Raw genomic sequence first — 19,804 nt, forward strand, 5'->3', positions numbered from 1 at the left:
GTTTGCTTTGCACAACCAACTGGGAACTGAGTGTTGGAAACTGTTTGGAAAAGGGCAGGCACTTTCAAAAATACTAGGCAGGTGATTGGATGAACCATTTCTTTCACCAGTCTATCACCAACTATCACACGCCAACTTCAACTGCTCCTAACTGTCGTGACACCTGAACCCGCCTTCAGAGAACGCTGATATGGCCCGGTCATTTTTCAACCGGGCCCAAACGGATCTATGGAGCTTTTCTAGCCTGATCTGCGGAGTGAAACAGAATGTGAGCTCGCGAGATTAGGATGGTCTCACAAGGCTAGCTAGCCTGCTCATTGAGAGCAATTTGGGGTTCAGTGTCTTGCCCAAAGACACTTCAACATGTTGACAGGAGGAGCCGGGATTCAAACCCACGACCCTTCTATCATTGGACGATCTGCTCTACCTCCTGAGCCACAGCCACCCCTACTATGCCCAGTAATCACAGCCTAGCCTACAGTAAGTCAGTTAAGACGTGACTTGACCTCCAACACCTTGACCGGCTGAGCAAATCCCTGAGCTCCAGGAATCTTGTCGGGCCTCAGCCGGACCATCCCGTCTTATGTAATGTCCAGCAATCCCAGATGGCTCCTTGGTGGTTGCTGGGGCCGACTGGCTGTCATGTTATATAAATACACAGGAAACCAGGGGCCTCGCGCGCTGCACTTACTGTACTCACCCCTGTTGCCCGGTAGCAGCAATCTGGGGCTGTGTGGGGGGGGGGGGGGGAGTGTACACGTTAGGCCAGATGAGGGGGAGGGGGGGGTCCACAGGGTACACAGTAGGCCAGGCTGGGGGCAGGGGAGGGGAGGGTCCCAGGGTACACACAGTAGGCCAGGCCGGGGGCAGGGGAGGGGAGGGTCCCAGGGTACACACAGTAGGCCAGGCCGGGGGCAGGGGAAGGGGGGGTCCCAGGGTACACACAGTAGGCCAGGCCGGGGGCAGGGGAAGGGGGGGTCCCAGGGTACACACAGTAGGCCAGGCCTGCAGACACAGAGGGTCGTGTGCTGCACGTCTCGGTTGTGCTCTGCCCGGCGGTGAAATCGGGGTTGTTTGTGTTTCGCTGTGCGTCCAGCTACAGTGAAATTTGTATTGTAAAGTTGTGTTGTAATGGTAAATGGAGTGCACTTATATAGCGCTTTTATCCAAAGCGCTTTACAGTGAAGGCCTCTCATTCACCCATTCACACACACACATACACACGCCAATGGTGGCAGCTGCCATGCAAGGTGCTAGCCTGCTCATTGGGAGCAATTTGGGGTTCAGCGTCGTGCCCAGGGACGCTTCTACATGTCGTCAGGAGGAGCCGGGATTCGAACCGCCGACCCTACGATCGTCGGACGACCCGCTCTACCTCTTGAGCTATACCCAGGTGGCGGACGTGAGGTGGCGGATTCTGTGAAAGCCTCGGTCAGTGGTTTGATTTGATGCAGTCCATCATCAGTGGCTGCGGTGTCTTACAGTAGCTTCGTCGCAGAAGCAAGCCTTTATCTCAGCAGTGGGCCATAGTTATTGGCCGTGGTGCTCTAAGGACACTCTCACAGCAGTAGGGGTTGTTTTGTTCATTGTGTGGAGGTCACACTCCCTTATCTGAGCGCCAACACTTCCGGCCCTGAAAAACTATTTTCATTATAGCAGGATACATTTGTCGGCTGCTGTGCTTCTGTATGGGACTCTAGACTCTAGACATGTATGAATTATCGCTGTAGTGCGCTTTCTCAGCACTAGCACTTCCTGCTGTTGTGGATCCGGCTCTATGCCGATTCCACACTCAAGCTGTCGGTGTCAGGCTACGGGTCAGTTGGCCCTAATTGTTCCACAGTACTTCAGTTCTGAACAAGAGATGAGAACACCCTCCTCAGAAGTTATTCCATCTCAGTGGAAAATACCTCTTTCTTTGTGCTGATACAGTATATGTCAGGCGAGGTAGTTTTACGCTTGGACTCCATGTTTGCACTGAGCATACAAGGAATCTGCCTGCTCAAGATTCAAGATCAAGATTCCTTTTATTCGTCACGTGCAGGGGTGTAGTGGTAAATACAGAAGTGGATAAACTCGAATGTAGAGTTTACCCACCTTGTTTCTCCTTGTTATTTAATACAGGTGATCTAAAAATAGGTGTGTGAACTCTCAGCCTCACTTTAAAGAGGTGGAAAAAATGAGTTTACTTGGGTTTACTCTCCACTACACCCCTGGTCATATGTAATGTACGGTGTACAGTCACAGTGAAATGTTGCTGCCGGCTCTAAGATTATACTACAGATAACTCTAATACTCAATTACAAATTACAAATGTACAAATTACACATTTACAGTTTACAAAAATAATTTTACAAATTAACACAAAACACAAACTTATGTTATACTTTGTAGGCTATCTATAGTTTAGTCTGGATTATGTTATTGCTACTTTGTTGTCCTTTGATTCTGTAACAGTGCAATTTCTCCTCAGGGATCTACTACTACTACTACTACTACTACTACTACTACTACTACTACTACTCTACTACTACTACTACTACTACTACTACTACTACTACTACACTACTACTACTACTACTACTACTACTACTACTACTCTACTACTACTACTACTACTACTACTACTACTACTACTACTACTACACTACTACTACTACTACTACTACTACTACTACTACTACTACTACTGTTTTTGGGGTTTTCCACCGTGTAAAAGGTGAGCAGAGGCAAGGTGAAGCGCTTTTTTGGGATCAGCTCCTTCGAGGTTCCAAGCAGCTGTAGCTGTGGTGACGTGTAACACTGCTGACTGCTGGTTGGTCAGAGAGAGTTGTCAGTCTCTGACTACTAGCTCGCTGCAGTGAACCTTATGGGGCGAAGCCTCCTAAAATAGAACATCCTCATCCTTCTACTTCTGTGCGTGGGAATTTTTTTTTTTTTTTCCAACAGATACAATGAGCCTGAGCTACCAGAGCAGTTTTGTTTTTATAGATATTCTGACACTGTACATTAGATGCAGTGACACTGTATGTTCTAGCTAGAGTCATTCCATACTACAGTACTACATTACTACAACTACTAGTACTGCTACTACTACTACTTCTACTACTACTACTCCTACTACTACTACACTACTACTACTCCTATTATTACTCTACAACAGGGGTGCCCACACTTTTTGGGCGGTGAGCTACTTTTAAAATGACCAGCTCATCAAGATCTACCACCCAAACCCCGCCCCCCGGCGGGCCCCCGCCTCACACCCCCGGAACCATCTGTCACTTGTCACTTAACATTGGCTAGGTTTTAATTAATGTGTCATTAAAGTCATATCTTAAAAGAAAAAATAATCCCATACTGAAAATAACATAACATTAATTAACACCTCTTGTGGTGCCAACAGAGAAATGCAGGTAGGGAGGGAGTGATAACCGGTCAAACGCTATTCTAGGAGCGCTGGCCTACAGCCATGCACAAAAAAACACTGCCTCTTGTGGTAGCAACATAGAACTGCAGGTCAACAACCCGACGGAGGGAGGGAGGGAGTGACAACTGGATATTTGCCATCTTTGGTGCGTCGCCACGCAAAAAAATAATAACATACAACCGAAATAACAACATACGGCTACTGTTTCAAAATCAATTATTATTAATTATTAATCAAGCTACCAATTACTTCACACTGGAAGTGGAACGTTAACTTTGTTGTATATGCCTTGCACAATCTTAACAGGTAACAATCAACTAGTGGTCAGAACAGAGTGTCTTTAGCCTGCTTACATGACTCAATCACAGCACAATACACTCTGCTGACTTGCACTGAATGGATCAGTCAGGGTTGCAGAATTCGGGCTTTTTTGAGTTTCTGATTGATTTTGCTGGGCTACTATCAGCTGTCAGCTACACATACAAGACTAAACAATGATGAAATCAGCCCACACATGATTAAATCATTAAAACGCTCAGCTAAACTGCAGGTCACCCTTGTAGGACTTCTGCCTGTTCTTCACAATCATGTCAGGGAAGGTGTGGGGGTTGTTAGTAACAAGAGCAGCATTCCTGTTCTTCAGAGGTGCCTGTAACTGGTCTAGCAAGCCCTCTATCACCAAGAGCACTAGTAGTAGCATGTCTTTCACGGCCCCACCACTTCTGCCGTTACGTAACACTCAACCTTCTGTGTCTATACGTGTGCTCAACGTTCTGTGTCTATACGTGTGCGTGTGTTGCTGTTACTTAACACTCAACCTTCTGTGACCTACGCGTGTGTTCGCCGCTCGCTGCACCACTGCAGAGAACCCCTCCCCCCACCACACCGGCCTTCTCCTCCCCCTCTCTCCACCCCTCCCCCGGCCCATGTTATGTAACAAAGAGCCGCCAGTGCAGATGGCACCACTACTCTAGACTGAGTCTCTCCCCACTCCTGCGCTCTGCTGCTGACACTGCAGCTCTCGCTCGGTTCACATGAACTCACTACTGTAGTCCACCTCCCATCTCTGGGAAGATGTTATTACTGTATGTAAAGCGAAGTAGCTGTGTGCACATCCAGCCTGTACTTTAGGCCAGGTGCAGGATAGAAATGTTGAATCTGTAAGACAAAAAGGATATCCGCTGGATCCATATCCAATCCACTGGATTATAGGTCCTAGCACTTTATTTGAGCGATGTTATTGTACTTAAGAAAAGACCTACTCCTACAGCCAGAGGAATAAGATAGGAGTATTTTCCTTGTGGTCAGGTTACATCAGCAGGGCAAGTGTGTGAGCTCCCTGTCTTGCCTGTTTTAGTGGTTGATCTTTAAGATCACGCCCTTACACAAGGTCGTGAATATTATCATACTGTATGTAGTAAGTAAGTAAGTAAGTAAGTAAGTAAGTAAGTAAGTAAGTAAGTAAGTAAAATGTATTTATAGAGCACCTTTCACAGAACTTATTACTAAATCATGAGTAGTAAAAAATAGGGACACTAGCTAGATCCAGAGCTAGGACAAAGGATCTGAATTAATAATGGCGCAGCAGTATTGTTCCAAGGACATAGATAAGATAGTTTGCCTCCGGTCTCTCCAGGCCTGGAAAGAGTTATTTTGGACTCACCGGGGTAGTGAAAGAGAGGCAGGTCCTTAGGGATTGTGTTTACAGCCCCTGGGTCTAGCTGTGTCCCACTCCTGACCCAGAGAAGGAGACCTCCTACTGTAACTGTAAAGCCTAACATGCTGGATATGGGGAGAGCAGTACATCTCTGCCCCCCTGTTTTTCTGCAATCCATTTTTTGTTTACGTTTTCTTCATCTAGTTGTTTGTGGGTGTTTTTATGTGAGTGCAGGGTAATTGCTGTTTTCCTTTGGAGGAATATGATCTCTTTGAACACAGGGTCAGTGAAAATGAATGTCTTTGACCTACTGTATTTAACTTGGTTATTTAGAATTTGAAAGCGGATCCAGCCCCAGTTATTTGGGTATGAAAAGATACTTGTCTTTTGTGTTTGCTGATTGTTGTGAATTTGAATAATAGAGCTCATTATAAGTGCTGTTCCTATAGCAACAGATCGTGTTTTTCGTTGAGCAAACTCAGTCCGTTGAGATTTAAAATTCACACTGTGACTCAGGGGACAAACAGAAGGCTTCACAATGAAACAGCTGTGGATATCCTACTGTCCTACTGTATCATCAGTGGGTGATATGGACTCAATTAGGCCTACATTTGTTTTGTTTTTTAAATCATATGATTCATGTTAGTTACAAAGGAACACTCACAGTACACTTCCAAATATGGCTGCTTTCCCATTAGTAAGGTGGTTATCGTGTCAAGCACACATATATCAGAGGAAATAGCTATCTCAATAGCTCATTCTCTATTCTCCTGCATTTCTTAACCTAATTTAGAATGACGTATTAACCCAAGACTAACAAAATGCTACATGTTACATAAACCAACGTAATGGTTTATGGGTGGGTATTTTACAGTTTGGATTTTACTTCTGGAATGTGGTTCTGGTGCATTTTTTTTTCTCATTTCCAGCACTTTCTGCAGGTTACCTGATTTAGTAATGTAATGTAAATATGTCTGTTTGTCTGTATGCAATCAGATGTATGTTTTTTATGCTGCCCTCTTGGCCAGGTCTCTCTTGAAAAGGATATTTGAAATCTCAATGACCTTCTCTGGTCAAATAAAGGTTTAATAAAATAATAAAAAATATTTGTTGTATGTGTGGAATTTAGTGACTGTAGGTCTAAGGCATGGCCATGGCCTTCACCTCAGCCATGAGTCGACCTTGATAACAGTGTTCTGTAAGGTGTACATGACGAGTATGTACACTTTGCATTTGAAACCTTCTCACTAATGTCACAAACATCTCAGCTCTTTTTTTGCCCATGCTTGGTATTTTACATAGAAATACGAGGTTAGTAGCGCAGGCCCTGATTTGTGTTCCACTTCCAGTTACCAAATCTCTTCGCTAAAGAAAGCCTCTGGTGTCAGAGGAACTAAAAAAACTGGCGTGTGTATTTTACACCAGTCGATGCCCCATTCCCTGGATTCCTTGACAGCTGAAAACCCTGCCTGAACGGTTTTTATTGTGTTCTTCTTTTCTAGAAACCAGCCAACATCCTGGTGATGGGGGAAGGTCCGGAGCGAGGGAGAGTCAAAATCGGTACGAGGATCTTCACATCACTTAGTAATGAGGAATGCACTCACAAACATCTCAAGTCGCCACCCCTATTATCGCTAACGGAATCTGAACTATGAAGTTGGATGGGGCCATTTTCAGCTCCTGGTCTGTGAGGATGCTGACTTGACTGCATGTACAATGGCTGCAGGATTTAACCTTCGCTGAGCTTCCAAGGGTCTGTTAACATAGGCAGCTTAAATGACCACATCAGTATTACATAAGCCAGCATGGCTATATTCTGGGGTGATATCACCACGCTGCAACACTAGATGCTATTTTTACCCCTTTAGCACCGAGCATTAGTGCTAAGTTATTGTTTAAGTGTAACTGAACCCCAAGGGTGCCTGTCATAAAATGGCGGTGACAAAAAAATTGGTGACACCGGCCATTGCAAGTCAGACCCCTCCTGTATGTCTGCACAGCTGGAGATGCCATGTGTGCATCGGTATTATAAAAAGTAGTACAGTAGATGTTTATGATCAATGACAGTGACACTCGTCACTTTACTTTTCTGCACACTCCTCTGACAGGAAGGAGATGCATTCAGAAGAGTGTCTCTGACAAGCCGTGCATGTTCTCTGAGACTGTACATGTTCTCACTGTACAGCCTCAGCACTGAGCTCCTCGAAACCAGATATCTTTCTACGCAAGAACTCTAGGTCAAAGATTAACCCGCATGCCGTAGCTGCTATCTGAGCCACCAGCACTGGGGCCCCTTTCCCATGCCTAGAGACAGTAGCCTTGGTTCATGTCGCCCTGTGTTTCATTCATATCTCCCCAGCTGTGTTGATACTAACTATGTTGCGTTCGCCTCTGTCTCCTTCGCTCCTCAGCTGACATGGGTTTCGCCCGGCTCTTCAATTCTCCTCTGAAGCCCCTGGCGGACCTTGACCCGGTGGTGGTGACGTTCTGGTACCGGGCCCCAGAGCTGCTGCTGGGAGCCCGTCACTACACCAAAGCTATCGGTGAGTCAGACAGCAGAGCCGTGACCCGAGAGGTAAACACTGGATGAGATGGTCCAGTCAACTGTCCAGTTAGAGTGCCTCACCCAGACACAGGATTTACAACAAACAAGGCTTCATATAAGATAAGATAACACTTTATTAATGCAATATAGCAGTCTGCAATCCCACCAGGCTCTGCACTCCAGGACCCTGAAGTGGGCTAGAAAGATTGTGGCCGAGCCCGGTTACAATCTCTTTAAACCACTCCCCTCTGGCAGGAGGCTGCAGTCCATCACAACCAACCAGCGATGCGGGGCACTCCGGGCTCTGCCCCCGCCCACCCCAGTCCAAACCCTGTGTCTCTAGCGCCCCCACACAGGCAGCTGGCTTTGTTCTAAGTTTTGTTTTCATTCGTGGACCCGACTCATGATTCGGATCCGCTCCAAAATGTAATGGGTTCTAAGTTGGCCCATGGTACACCCCAGCACCAAGTTTTATAAAAATCGGTCAGGTCGTTTTCGTGTAATCCTGGTCCAAAAAATGAATCAAGGTGAATGGCCGGTTGTGATATTACTGTGTTTCGGGAAAATCGGTGTGGTAGTTTTTGCGTAACCCTGCTAACAGATAAACAAACAAACAAACAAACAAACAATCGCACACAACCGAAAACATTACCTCTTGCCCTGCACTGTCACTGGGGCGGAGGTAAAAACATCACAGACACTTTAACACTCTGTACACATACTGTACTGTATATACACTCATCACACATTATTTTGTATACTGTATATTTTGCCTTCAGCACTAGTGAGCACTGTGACTTTACACTGTACATTATATGTGACAAATAAAAGGAGTCTTGATCTTGAATCTAGATTATGCTCTTAGTCACTTGTTTCAGAAAGGAGATGCACCTGTAAGTTCTGGCAAGTAGTAGTACGCTGACTTTTCCTACGTTAAAAGCAATTATTGTAAGTTGCTTTGAATAAAAGCGTCAGCTAAATGATCATCACTGCTCATTTGCACTGTCCCATCTTGTCCTTGCACCCTGTCTAATATTGTCTCCATCCGTGTTATGCACCAATTGACCAAAGCAAATTCCTAGTATGTGTAAAAACTACCATGGCAAATAAAACTGATTCTGGTTCTCATTCTGATAGAGGAGTCATCCGAGGACTTCTGGAGGTGGCACGTTGCAGAGTTGAGGCGGAAGTCAGAGGTGTCGAGGGGGGCGCCAGTGTTGCTCATCACCACATCAGACAGGCTGCCCTGCAGCCGGACATACTGTGTCCTGCCTGTGAGGTAGTCTGTGATCCAGGCCACCATGTCGTCATGGTCTGACTGCATGGCTGCTCCGCAAGCAGGAGGGGCGGGATAGTGTTGCACTGGAGAAGTCAAAAGAAAAACATGACCCTCACTGTGCTCCCTGGCCTCTCCAGGTGTGAGTAAGCCCTGTGAAGCAGGTGCAGTCGATGATGGCGTCATCCACGCTGATATTGGCCTTGTACGTGAACTGCAGGGAGTCACTCAACAGGGGCCTAAAGCCTAATTTATGCTTCTTGAAAAGCGTCGCTCTACAAATGTCGCTCAACAAAAAAAAAAAGTGTCGCTCGACATGTAGCATTTATGCTTCGGGCGACGCTTTGCGTCGTCTCTATGGCAACAATCAGCCGTGCGCTCGTCATTTTGTTGCGTGTTTGTTGTCATTCTGAGAGAAGCGGCTTTCTGAGGGAATGAGTTTAATCTGAGGTAAAGAGTTTATTCAGAAAGCGGTTTTCATTGTGGTTTGTTTTCATTCTTTTCCGCAGTACTTGGGCATCTCTGAAGGGGCAGCGATGAATTGTATAGACGGAATATCTCCTCACAAGCTCGGAGAGCCTTTCCTCTACTTCTTCCGTGACAGCCAAATGTCAAATGACAGCCAAAACTAAAACAAGGCTGCGGAACAAGCATATCCATGGCAACACACCAGCCTTCTATCTAGCTATCCAATCACACTTGCGCGACAATATGTGACGGAGTCAGCGACATTTGAAAAATCCGTTGGTTCACGACAGCCCTCTGCAACACTTTTTTTTACAAAAAAGTGTCGCCCATGACATCGGAAGTGTCGAGCGACGGTTTTAAAAGTGTCGCTTGACGAAGCATAAATTGGGCTTAAGGTGCTGCAGAACCAGCCTTTTAAGACTGTCCTGGTGATCTGGCGGGGGTAGGGGTTGAGTCAAACCTGTTGAAAAACAGGTTTAGCTCCTTAGTCCCCCCTCCACCACGGCTGGACCTGATTGTCTCTGTCCAAGGCAAGGCAAGGCAAGTTTATTTGTATAGAACATTTCAGCAACAAGGCAATTCAAAGTGCTTTACATGAGACATTAAAAGCATAAGTGCAACACATAAAAGGTGATATAAAACGAAATGCAAAAAAGGACATTTAAAACAAAATGCAGGATAAATAAAGTACAGGAATAAAAGTTACACTGCAGTGTATGAATGAATAATTATTTGATTTGATAAAAAGCAGCGGTCTTCAGTCTTGATTTAAAAGAACTGAGAGTTGCAGCAGACCTGCAGTTTTCTGGAAGTTTGTTCCAGATATGTGGAGCATAAAAACTGAATGCTGCTTCTCCATGTTCTGTTTTAACTCTGGGGACAGAAAGCAGGCCTGTGCCAGATGACCTGAGAGGTCTGGATGGTTCATAACGTAGCAGCAGATCAGAAATATATTTTGGCCCTTAACCATTCAGTGCATTATAAACCAACAGCAGTAAATTCTTTGACAGACAGGAAGCCAGTGTAAGGACTTCAGAACTGGAGTGATGTGATCCACTTTCTTAGTCTTAGTGAGGACTCGAGCAGCAGCGTTCTGAATCAGCTGCAGCTGTCTGATCGATTTTTTAGAGATACCTGTAAGCACACCATTACAGTAGTCGAGTCTACTGAGGATAAACGCATGCAAGTTTTTCCAGATCCTGCTGAGACATAAATCCTTAAATCCTTTAATCCAGGTGATAGTAGGCTGACCTTGTAATTGTCTTAATCTGACTGTTGAAATTCAGGTCTGAGTCCATGACTACACCAAGATTTCTATATACAGTATGCAATATAATCCTATACACAATACAATCAAATGTCATGTGCAAAATAATACTGCAGAGTCAGAGGGGGACATGGGCCTTGTTGATGAGGCTGGTTGCAGTCTGCAAAAAGCTGCTTTTGTGCCGAGAGGTTTGGGTCCTGTTTAATCTGAATACCCAGAAGCTGGGAAAAAATGATGATATTCGTGGACACCAATGGGAAGACTCTTGGATTTTGTGCACGGAGGATGATTGGCCTGCGCAGATAGTGGGCTGTGCGGGGAGGCTGATTTGGCCTCTGATTGGTCACTGACCACAGCTTTTCACTTTTTAAATATTGCTAACGAGTCCCGCATTCGTGTGAGCTGTAGGTAACATCTGGCACATAAGGTGTGATTTAGGCTACTTGGACTTTCTTCCACAGTAACTCACTTCACGGAGTTGGCTAGCTAGTTTTCTTCTTTTCTGGGCTGGATGAGATTGTCATTGTCCCGACTATACGCTCCCGATGAAATATGTTCAAATGCAGCTGGATTTGAAAGGTGGGCGTTAGCTCCGCTCCTATGCCCATGTTTTGTGGTGTTTTACTCCAGACTAGGTCCTGATGGACCGCAGCCTCCTGCCGGAGGGGAGGGGCTCAAAGAGTTTGTGTCTGGGTTGGGAGCGGTCGGCCACAATCTTTCTTGCCCGTTTCAGGGCCTTGCAGGCGTGCAGATCCTGGATGTATGTTAACCTGACGCGCCATCTGGGAACTCCCCGTTGGAAACAGTTTGGAAAAGAGCAGGCACTTTCAAAAATACTTGGCAGGTGATTGGATGAACCTAAGTCCATCACCCTCTATCACGCGCTAACTCCAGCCGCTCATCGCTGTCATCACACCTAAACCCGCCCAGTGTAGCTGTTTGTATTTCAAAGTCCTCAAAACCAACGTTGATTGGTGAGATCGTTTTCTTATCTTGCACAAAAGGATCTCTATGGAGAGTATCCAGACTGAAACTGAATGTGAACACAAAGTGCAATCTCCAAACACTACTTCGAAAAATTACACTGTCACATCTAGACGTGAGGTTTTTAGTCACAGACTATACGATTTTGCAAAAACTGGGATCATGCAGGTCATTTGCATTAAGACTAAAAACCTCAGATAATATTGCACATGTTTGATTTTACCAGAACTTCAAGAGAAAAAGACTGATTTAAGACTCTCATCTCCAACGAGGAGCACAATCGGACTCTAGCAAAACTCGGACTCTAGCAAAACAATAATAATAATACAACTTATGCTGAATAACGAATTAGGCCCAATAGTTAATTACTAACTAAAAAATACACCCTAATTTGGAAATGTAGGCCTGAGAACAGGCTGACCAAGATTTCCTTTGGTGGAAGACAGGCAGCCCTAAATAAATGCATTCGAAACAAATTATTTTCATAGATAACTGTCAAGGTTTTATAATTTCATATGGGTGTCATTGACAGTAAAGGACTGACATTCAGTGTGATATACGTTTTTTAACTGTATGACTGGTGTGTCTTCATCTGTATAATAAGACTATTTACTAGGAATACTTGTCCATTACTCAGTAAAGCTCTTCAAAATGTCTGTCATGGCATGTATGCTTATAGCATTGACAAAATTATAATTACAGGACCTTGAGGGCGGTCCTAGGTTCTTTTATTAGGCACACATCAAATGACACGTGAATGAGTGGCGACACAGTTCACACAACACACACACATACACACACACACATATCTTCAGCGTCACCAGTGGAATTTGTCCTCTGCATTTGACCCATCCATTAAGCTCAGAGACTCTGCTGTTACACTGTAGGATTATGGGTAATGTAGTACGTTTCCATGACATTGCGAATAAAACATGTTTTTCTTCAAACAAGGTTGATATCATAATATCAAGGTTAATATCATACTTGTGGTTTCTATCATACGGACTTGTGACCACAATTCATCTCATAGCCAGTTGGCTTGGTTCCATGCTTAAAGAGCGTTATAGTATGAGGATTTTCTGAAACGTCATTGGAGTGAATGAAGAAGGAAGTCACTTCCTGAACCTCACTGTTGCGCTCTACTGTCAGCACTCCATTGGAGTGGGCAGATTCAAAGGTATGGAGCCAGGCTAATCTCCCCCACCAACCAATGAGAATGAGGCTGTTATAATTCCACTGGTCAAGCCATACTATTTGAGCGAGTATGCGGTATAGAGAGAAAGCAGAGTACAGTATTGAGTAAAGCCATAAGTACATTAAAGGGGTAGTGTGCTATTTTGGACATTTAGCCCTATTTGTGGTCTGTCTTCCACAAACCTGAAACATAGAGACCATAATTTCACTGATCGTTCCAGTATTGAGTTAGCTGCAGTTGTTCTGCACGTTCTCACTGGGCTATAATGGAAGGCAATGGGGCACCTGTACTGTAAATGTGTTAGAAAAACTATGATAAATGTCCTTTTCCAAAACAGGAAGCACAGGGTGTAATTTTACCAGTCTCAGTATGCTCTCTTGTGACAAGTCTCACAAGTGCATCTCCTTTCTAAAACAAGTGACTAAGAGCATAGTCTAGTGCTGAAGTTAAAGTGCAAGAATAGCAATGTAAAATACAATAGGTGCTTAAGAGGGGGGATCCTGGTAGTACTTCTTGAAGAAGTGAGTTTTGAGCCTGCGATGAAAGATGGCCAGCAACTCTATTGTCCTGACGTCAGTGGGCAGGTCGTTCCACCACTGCGGGGTCAGGACAGAGAAGAGCCATGGTAGTGCCTCTTCCTACTGAGTCTATTCAATACCAGTTTCTCCGCCATCTTGTAATGGATATATTAACTATTAACACCCTATTGGAGAGACATGCACCATACATGTATATGTGTAATTTCGGACCAATCAGACTTTGCAACCTGCAGAAAAATCTATCATGGCGGACTATCTATTATGGGTCCTTAAGGCAGTTTTGTTCCCCATGAGGAAAGACACAAGTATACATGTGTTTTTGTTTGTGGTGTTATGGAGATATTCAGGATACAGACAGCAGAGACAGACACCATCCATTGGACATTTCTGTCTATTTATAGTAAGATATCACAAACAGTTCCTATTTTGTTCCTTGTGTGATAGTAGAGAGAATGTTGTGTTACGTTTGAACAAGGTCAGCGATTGCGACACTGACGATATACTATATAGGGGATATCCTTTGTGTGGAGGAAGTAATCTCTATCTACGTCAGTAGCTCTGCCATGAAGGATAAAGACATCCTAATTATATGGTTAGAACTGTGAAGCCTCTGACTCCGCTGTGTGCCCTTTCTGAGAACTGATATAGCCCTGAACCTCTCAGGCTAATTGCTGCCTGTCTGTTGCAGACATCTGGGCGATTGGCTGCATCTTTGCCGAGCTGCTGACGTCAGAGCCCATCTTTCACTGTCGCCAGGAGGACATCAAGACTAGTAACCCCTTCCACCATGACCAGCTAGACAGGATATTCAGCGTCATGGGCTTCCCTGCAGGTCGGCAAACACTAAACACTCATGGCTAGATGACCCTCCAAAGCATGCATTCATACCCACTTAAATTACTTCATATATATATATATATATATATATATATATATATATATATATATATATACACACACACACATATATATATATATATATATATATATATATATATATATAACTGTGAAGTAATTTAAGTGGGTATGAATGCATGCTTTGGAAGGTCATCTATGAGTGCTATGAGTGATATATATATATATATATATATATCAACTATCCACAGCTGCATGACATTCTTCACATGCAGCATTCAAGATCATGTTGATGCGATTTTCTACAATATGTAGGTCACACCAGATTTCAGTGCACTGATGGGCACTGTGGATGTATATTTGAACCCCCAGATAAAGATTGGGAAGATATCAGGAAGATGCCAGAGTATCCCACCCTTCAGAAAGACTTCAGGAGAACAACGTGAGTGAAGTGCACTGACACTTTGACAATCTCTGAGGTGAAGTGTCAAGAAAATGTACACTCTGATGCTTTTTTTTTCACCTGTCGTTTTACGCTTCTCCACAGGTATGCAAATAGCAGCCTCATCAAATACATGGAGAAGCATAAAGTCAAACCAGACAGCAAGGTTTTCCTATTGGTAAGCACATAGTACAGAAACCCCCTAGTTATAGGCTTGAACTAAAACAATAATAGTTTAGGACAGTCCAGTATGATTTACATTGGAAACAATGAGAAGTAAAAACAGTTGCTTGACTAATTGAGTAATTGACTAATTCACGCCACTAACACAGTGTTAATTCATAATTGCAGCTCCAGAAACTCCTCACCATGGACCCCACCAAAAGGATCACATCTGAGCAGGCACTTCAGGACCCCTATTTCCTGGAGGACCCCTTACCAACGTCTGAGTAAGACCCACTACTGTATGGTTGAATCTCAAGTCTTTCCTTGATCCCTTATGTCCTCTCTCCTCAGCCTCTGCTCAAGGTGCTCTGGGGAGACGTTTCCCCGGGATCCAATAAAAGCAAAAAGCAAGGGCAAGGAGAGAAGATGTGGGGGGTAGAGGGAAAAAGGCTTTTGAGGTTTAACTTATGTCTTATAAATAGTCGGTCATTGGCCTCTGTTCCACTCATTCACACACCTCACTGCATCACATGAGCTCTGACAGATTAAAGAAACAATGGAGATCATTGATTGAACTATAATTGGGTCATCACTGCATTCCTTGAAATCTGATTTATCAACTTTTTTTTATTGTTGCAGGTGAACTGATTTTGTGGTTTCCTGTTTCAATATTGACCAGAGGGATGTTTTCCCACGGCCTGTCGGTATGCCTATGCATAAACAAACCATTTCTCCTTGCCTCTAGTGTGTTTGCTGGATGTCAGATACCCTACCCAAAACGAGAGTTCCTAAACGAGGACGAGCCAGAAGAGAAAACTGAGAAGGTAAAACTAAACATGTCAGAACTGTAAGTAGCCACAGGCAGCGGTGGTCAATAGCTCAGAGCACAGTGCCATTACATGGAGAGACATGCACAGAAACCTGCCAAATTCTTGACCTAGAAAAACAAGCTGTTACTGCTGTGCAATGAAACATCAGAGCAATCGTTGTTGTTATTACTGTGAAATGGGAGAAAAAATGCAAGAAGAAACACTAATGTAACCAGCCTGTCCAGCTGCATCCAGGCCTTCAGGGGCCCTCTCTACCTTTTGAGATGAAGGCCACAGAGACTGTGTTCCTAATAGTCCACAGGCAGCAGGAGGCTAGGATTTGGCATTGTACTGATAACGGAGTACATTAGCGATGACCTAGTAGCGTGAGTACAGCACCAAACACCAGGTTTAGAACAGAGCCTGGCAGACGTGTGTGTCTGAGAGCCAGATCAGTACAGTGGGAGGCGAGGGGATCGTATTTGCTCCTAGAAGGATATCAGTCCTTCTGCGAATCCCGGGACCCCGCGGCCACATTAGCAGCTGCTGTCGAGCGGGCAGGCAGCACCTGATCCAAGCGGCCTCGCGGCAGACGTCAGCCGTGAGCCATCTCAACCCACCAGGCACTGTAGGCATGAGAGGGCCTCATTGTTTAAGCTGACCCGTTCACGTGTTCAGGCCATGTGCTGAGAGCCCCTCGAGAGCTCGCTCAGCCACACACGCATATTTCCTGTACTGTAAATAATCTCACATACTAATATTCTTGGCTTCAGTGTCGCAAGAACTAGAGAACAATGACAATGATTGATCAATGACCTGCTGTTTACTTGGTTGCTTTTGCAGTGTTGACTAATGGTGTTTTCCACAATGGTGTTTTGTTTGAAGTTTACATGAGGAATAGCGATAATGTTTAGTATGGCTGGTTTGAATATGAAGCCAGAGGCCCTGTGGTACAGCTGTAGCTTACGACCGAGAGCATCTGAAATGTCTCCCGTCTGATCCTGTTAATCTCTCCAAACCGAACGCGCGTTTGTGTTCCCAGAACCAGACCCAGCAGCACCAGACTGCCCAGACGCAGACCCAGACCCAGCAGCAGACCGCGGCTCAGCAGGCCCCCTCCCAACAGAGCTCGGCCCAGACCAACGGAACCTCCGGGGCCACGGGGGCCAATACCGGGGGAGGCCTGCAGCATGGCCAGGACCAGGGGCCCCCCAACAAGAAACCTCGCATCGGGCCCTCGGGGGCCTCCTCAGGCACGGGGGTCCTGCAGTCAGAGTACCAGGTTAGAGCTCACACCGGCGGACCTTGACCTCAGTGCTGCCTCCGCTCGGTCAGTTCGGTGGCGTGACTCGAAGCGGGAGTGAGTCCTCTGGTTAACTAGGAACTAAGGCCTAGATAATGAATCACCATCGTGAACAGGTGTCTCGTTGACACCGGTTTGAGCCTGAGCAAGTCAAGCTAATAGCTAACAGAAACGCCAGCTATTTTCTATCATGACGATAACGTCTTTCCTTCAGTTCACACCAGCCTGCTGATAACCGTGACAGCTGAACACCACCTCTCTCCTCTTGCCCGATGCCGGCTCTATCTTTGGCTCTGGCTCTATCACAGGGTGTGAGAGATAGAGAGTTAGAGAGAGAGAGAGAGAGAGGGAGCAGTTTAGAGACAGAGGAAGTGTGAAAGAGGGTGTATTTCAACAGGATCCAGAGACTGTATGGTTTGGCCAGGAAGGGGATGGAATGTGTACTACAGCACAAGGCAGGGTTGAGTGGCAGGGTTGAGTGGAAGGTTATCTCCCCGACCTAGCCTGCACAGTACCTGACTGTGTCTCGCGCTGTTCGGAGGTGTGTTTGTCCCGGCTGGGCTGTTGGGAGACTCTATATTTAGCGGCGGCTGAGGCTGCATGCGGACAGCTGCTAGGATCTTCAAAGTCGGGCCTCAGCAGATGTATAAATAAAACCCCTCTTTCTGGAGGGGCTGGATGGGACTGGGCTGGTTAGCTAGCTCACATTCAGTGCCCTACTTTCCCCCTCATTGATCAACCTCCCCCCCCCGGGCTATCCCACAATGCACCTCTCTTTCCCTTCTGCCTGTGTGAGTGTGTGGAGTCCATGCTGCGCTACACACACACACACACACACAACATGGCAGCGTGAAGTTGTAGATAAGTGTATTGTTTCAGCCGAGGTCCCCATAGATGGTTTCACACCTGGCCTGTTCACTCCTAGTACTCAGACTGTTTGCCACCCCAAACCCCCCTTGTCTTCAGGCCTGCTACATTCATGTATGAGATATGATTTGGTAAAGGTCTCTCATCTTGTCTGAATGTCAGTAACTCTGCCTATTCAACAGGAGACACCACAAAACACAGGAGATAGAATGAGTCATCGTGCCCAGGTACACATCAGTCAGTCAGTCAGTCAGTCAGTCAGTCAGTCAGTCAGTCAGTCAGTCGGTCGGTCAGTCGGTCATTCGGTCATTCATTCATTCATTCATTCATTCATTCATTCATTCATTCATTCATTCATTCATTCAGTCAGTCAGGCAGTCAGTCAGTCAGGCAGGCAGGCAGGCAGGCAGGCAGGCAGTTAGTCAGTAAGTCATTAGTCACATATCTGATTCAGACCTGGATTTCTCCAGTTGCCAGGTGGTGATAATAAGGTCAGTACCGTCAGTACAGTATGTTTTCTCTATTTAACCCGCATCAGCAGTGAGCCCAGGCCAGTGAGAGGTCTGGTTATTTCAGCTGCCATGCCCACCATTGTCATATAGGCTGGGGAGAGGCTATAGTTTGTAGGTCATGGTAAATCGCTCAGAATTAGGTCACCAGTCTCTTGCTAATATGCAAAAGTTTGTGTGAAGTAGGCCACGACTTATTCTGCTGCTGTGGTAGGTATACAGGATCAGTACGTAGGTATGCAGGACACTGGTGGCTGAGCCCATGTCTTTTTTTCATGTTTTGAATTCCTTTTTTTTTTAACTGATAAAACACTTTGTGATCAAGAACTCTGAAACAAAAGTTGTTTCCTCATAGAGTCTACAAAATGGGGAACCGTTGTTGAAACGTTTATATTTCAATTGTTTAATTATACACTCAGGGCCAGCATAAACAATGGTATTTTCGAGGGCTGTTGATTTATAAACAACCTCTCCATTCTTCTTCTCCCCTCAGCACTCCAGCTCCCGCCTTGGTTACCAAAGCAACGTGCAAGGTTCCACTCAGTCCCAGAGCACCATGGGATACTCCTCGTCGTCACAGCAGAGTTCCCAGTACTCCCACCAGTCACACCGCTACTGAGCTCTCCAACCAGCAGTAGGGGTATCCTCCGCCCTCCCAGTCCTCCCCAAACTAACCCCCCCGCAACCTCAGCAAATATCTCCACCAACCCTACCATTCTCCTACAGCCACGACACCTGATCAGACACCAATCATCCAGTGTCCGGTCATCCCAGTTCCTCCAACTGTCAACACGTCACTAAACCCCAGGCCTCACTTCCACAATGTCCTCACACTCACCTGAGGGCACTGCAATATGGAGGCAAACTTGACATAGGAACCAAAAACGAACCCTGTCTCATAAGGGGTGTAAATAACTTTTTCTTTTTGTTGTTTTTTTACCATGTGACTACATTGGTTGGTCATATATAATGAGAAGGAAAAAGGTTATAGGTGCAACCTCAACAAACACCTACTACACAAAGACTGAACCACGGCACTTACAAAAACATGTTCTTCAAGAGGAAGGATTGCAGCTCTGTTCATATGTACAGTAAACTACATATATATTGCACCTTTTTCTATTTGTTCAACAAGTATTTGTTTTTGCTTGTTTGCTCTGTAGAATTGTCAAGGTTACCTTGACCATTGATGTTTTTGTAAATATTTGTTCAATATTGATAAGATGGGATTTTAAAACACAGGAAATAACTCTTTCCAGTGATCCCTTTCCTTCTCTTTACATAACTGAGACCCCTGTGTTACCCTGCGAATAGTCCCAAGTCAACAGAAAAAGAATGAGCCAAACCCCTCCTGGTAAGAGATTGATTGATTGATTTTTATTTATTTTTAAGACAGGGACAAGGTACAGTAGACATTTACCCTATAGAATAGGGAGAGATGCACTGTACAAGGTTATAGCTAAAACAGCTAATTTCCACCCGCAGTCCCTGGGCAA

The 19,804-nt window shown here is 45.2% G+C and overlaps 1 protein-coding gene across 2 annotated transcripts in view; it reads left to right on the forward strand.

Annotated features, from left to right (window-relative positions):
- The window catches only part of cdk19 (cyclin dependent kinase 19), a gene marked incomplete at both ends in the record, with an annotated part of 34,319 nt that extends 15,392 nt beyond the window's left edge, over positions 1–18,927 (forward strand). The window contains 9 exons of one of the 2 annotated variants that reach the window (XM_084440308.1): positions 6,587–6,644; positions 7,496–7,627; positions 14,047–14,190; positions 14,586–14,655; positions 14,761–14,833; positions 15,007–15,104; positions 15,566–15,644; positions 16,672–16,911; positions 18,802–18,927. In XM_084440308.1, the coding sequence (XP_084296434.1) occupies positions 6,587–6,644; positions 7,496–7,627; positions 14,047–14,190; positions 14,586–14,655; positions 14,761–14,833; positions 15,007–15,104; positions 15,566–15,644; positions 16,672–16,911; positions 18,802–18,927 (1,020 nt within the window). The remainder of the gene's footprint in view (positions 1–6,586; positions 6,645–7,495; positions 7,628–14,046; positions 14,191–14,585; positions 14,656–14,760; positions 14,834–15,006; positions 15,105–15,565; positions 15,645–16,671; positions 16,912–18,801) is intronic. The other variant, XM_084440307.1, reaches the window with a different exon arrangement.
- Between the last annotated feature and the right edge of the window lie 877 nt (positions 18,928–19,804).

Source organism: Borostomias antarcticus (assembly GCF_949987555.1).
Source record: "Borostomias antarcticus genome assembly, chromosome: 6".
In the NCBI taxonomy this organism is placed as follows: Eukaryota; Metazoa; Chordata; class Actinopteri; order Stomiiformes; family Stomiidae; genus Borostomias; species Borostomias antarcticus.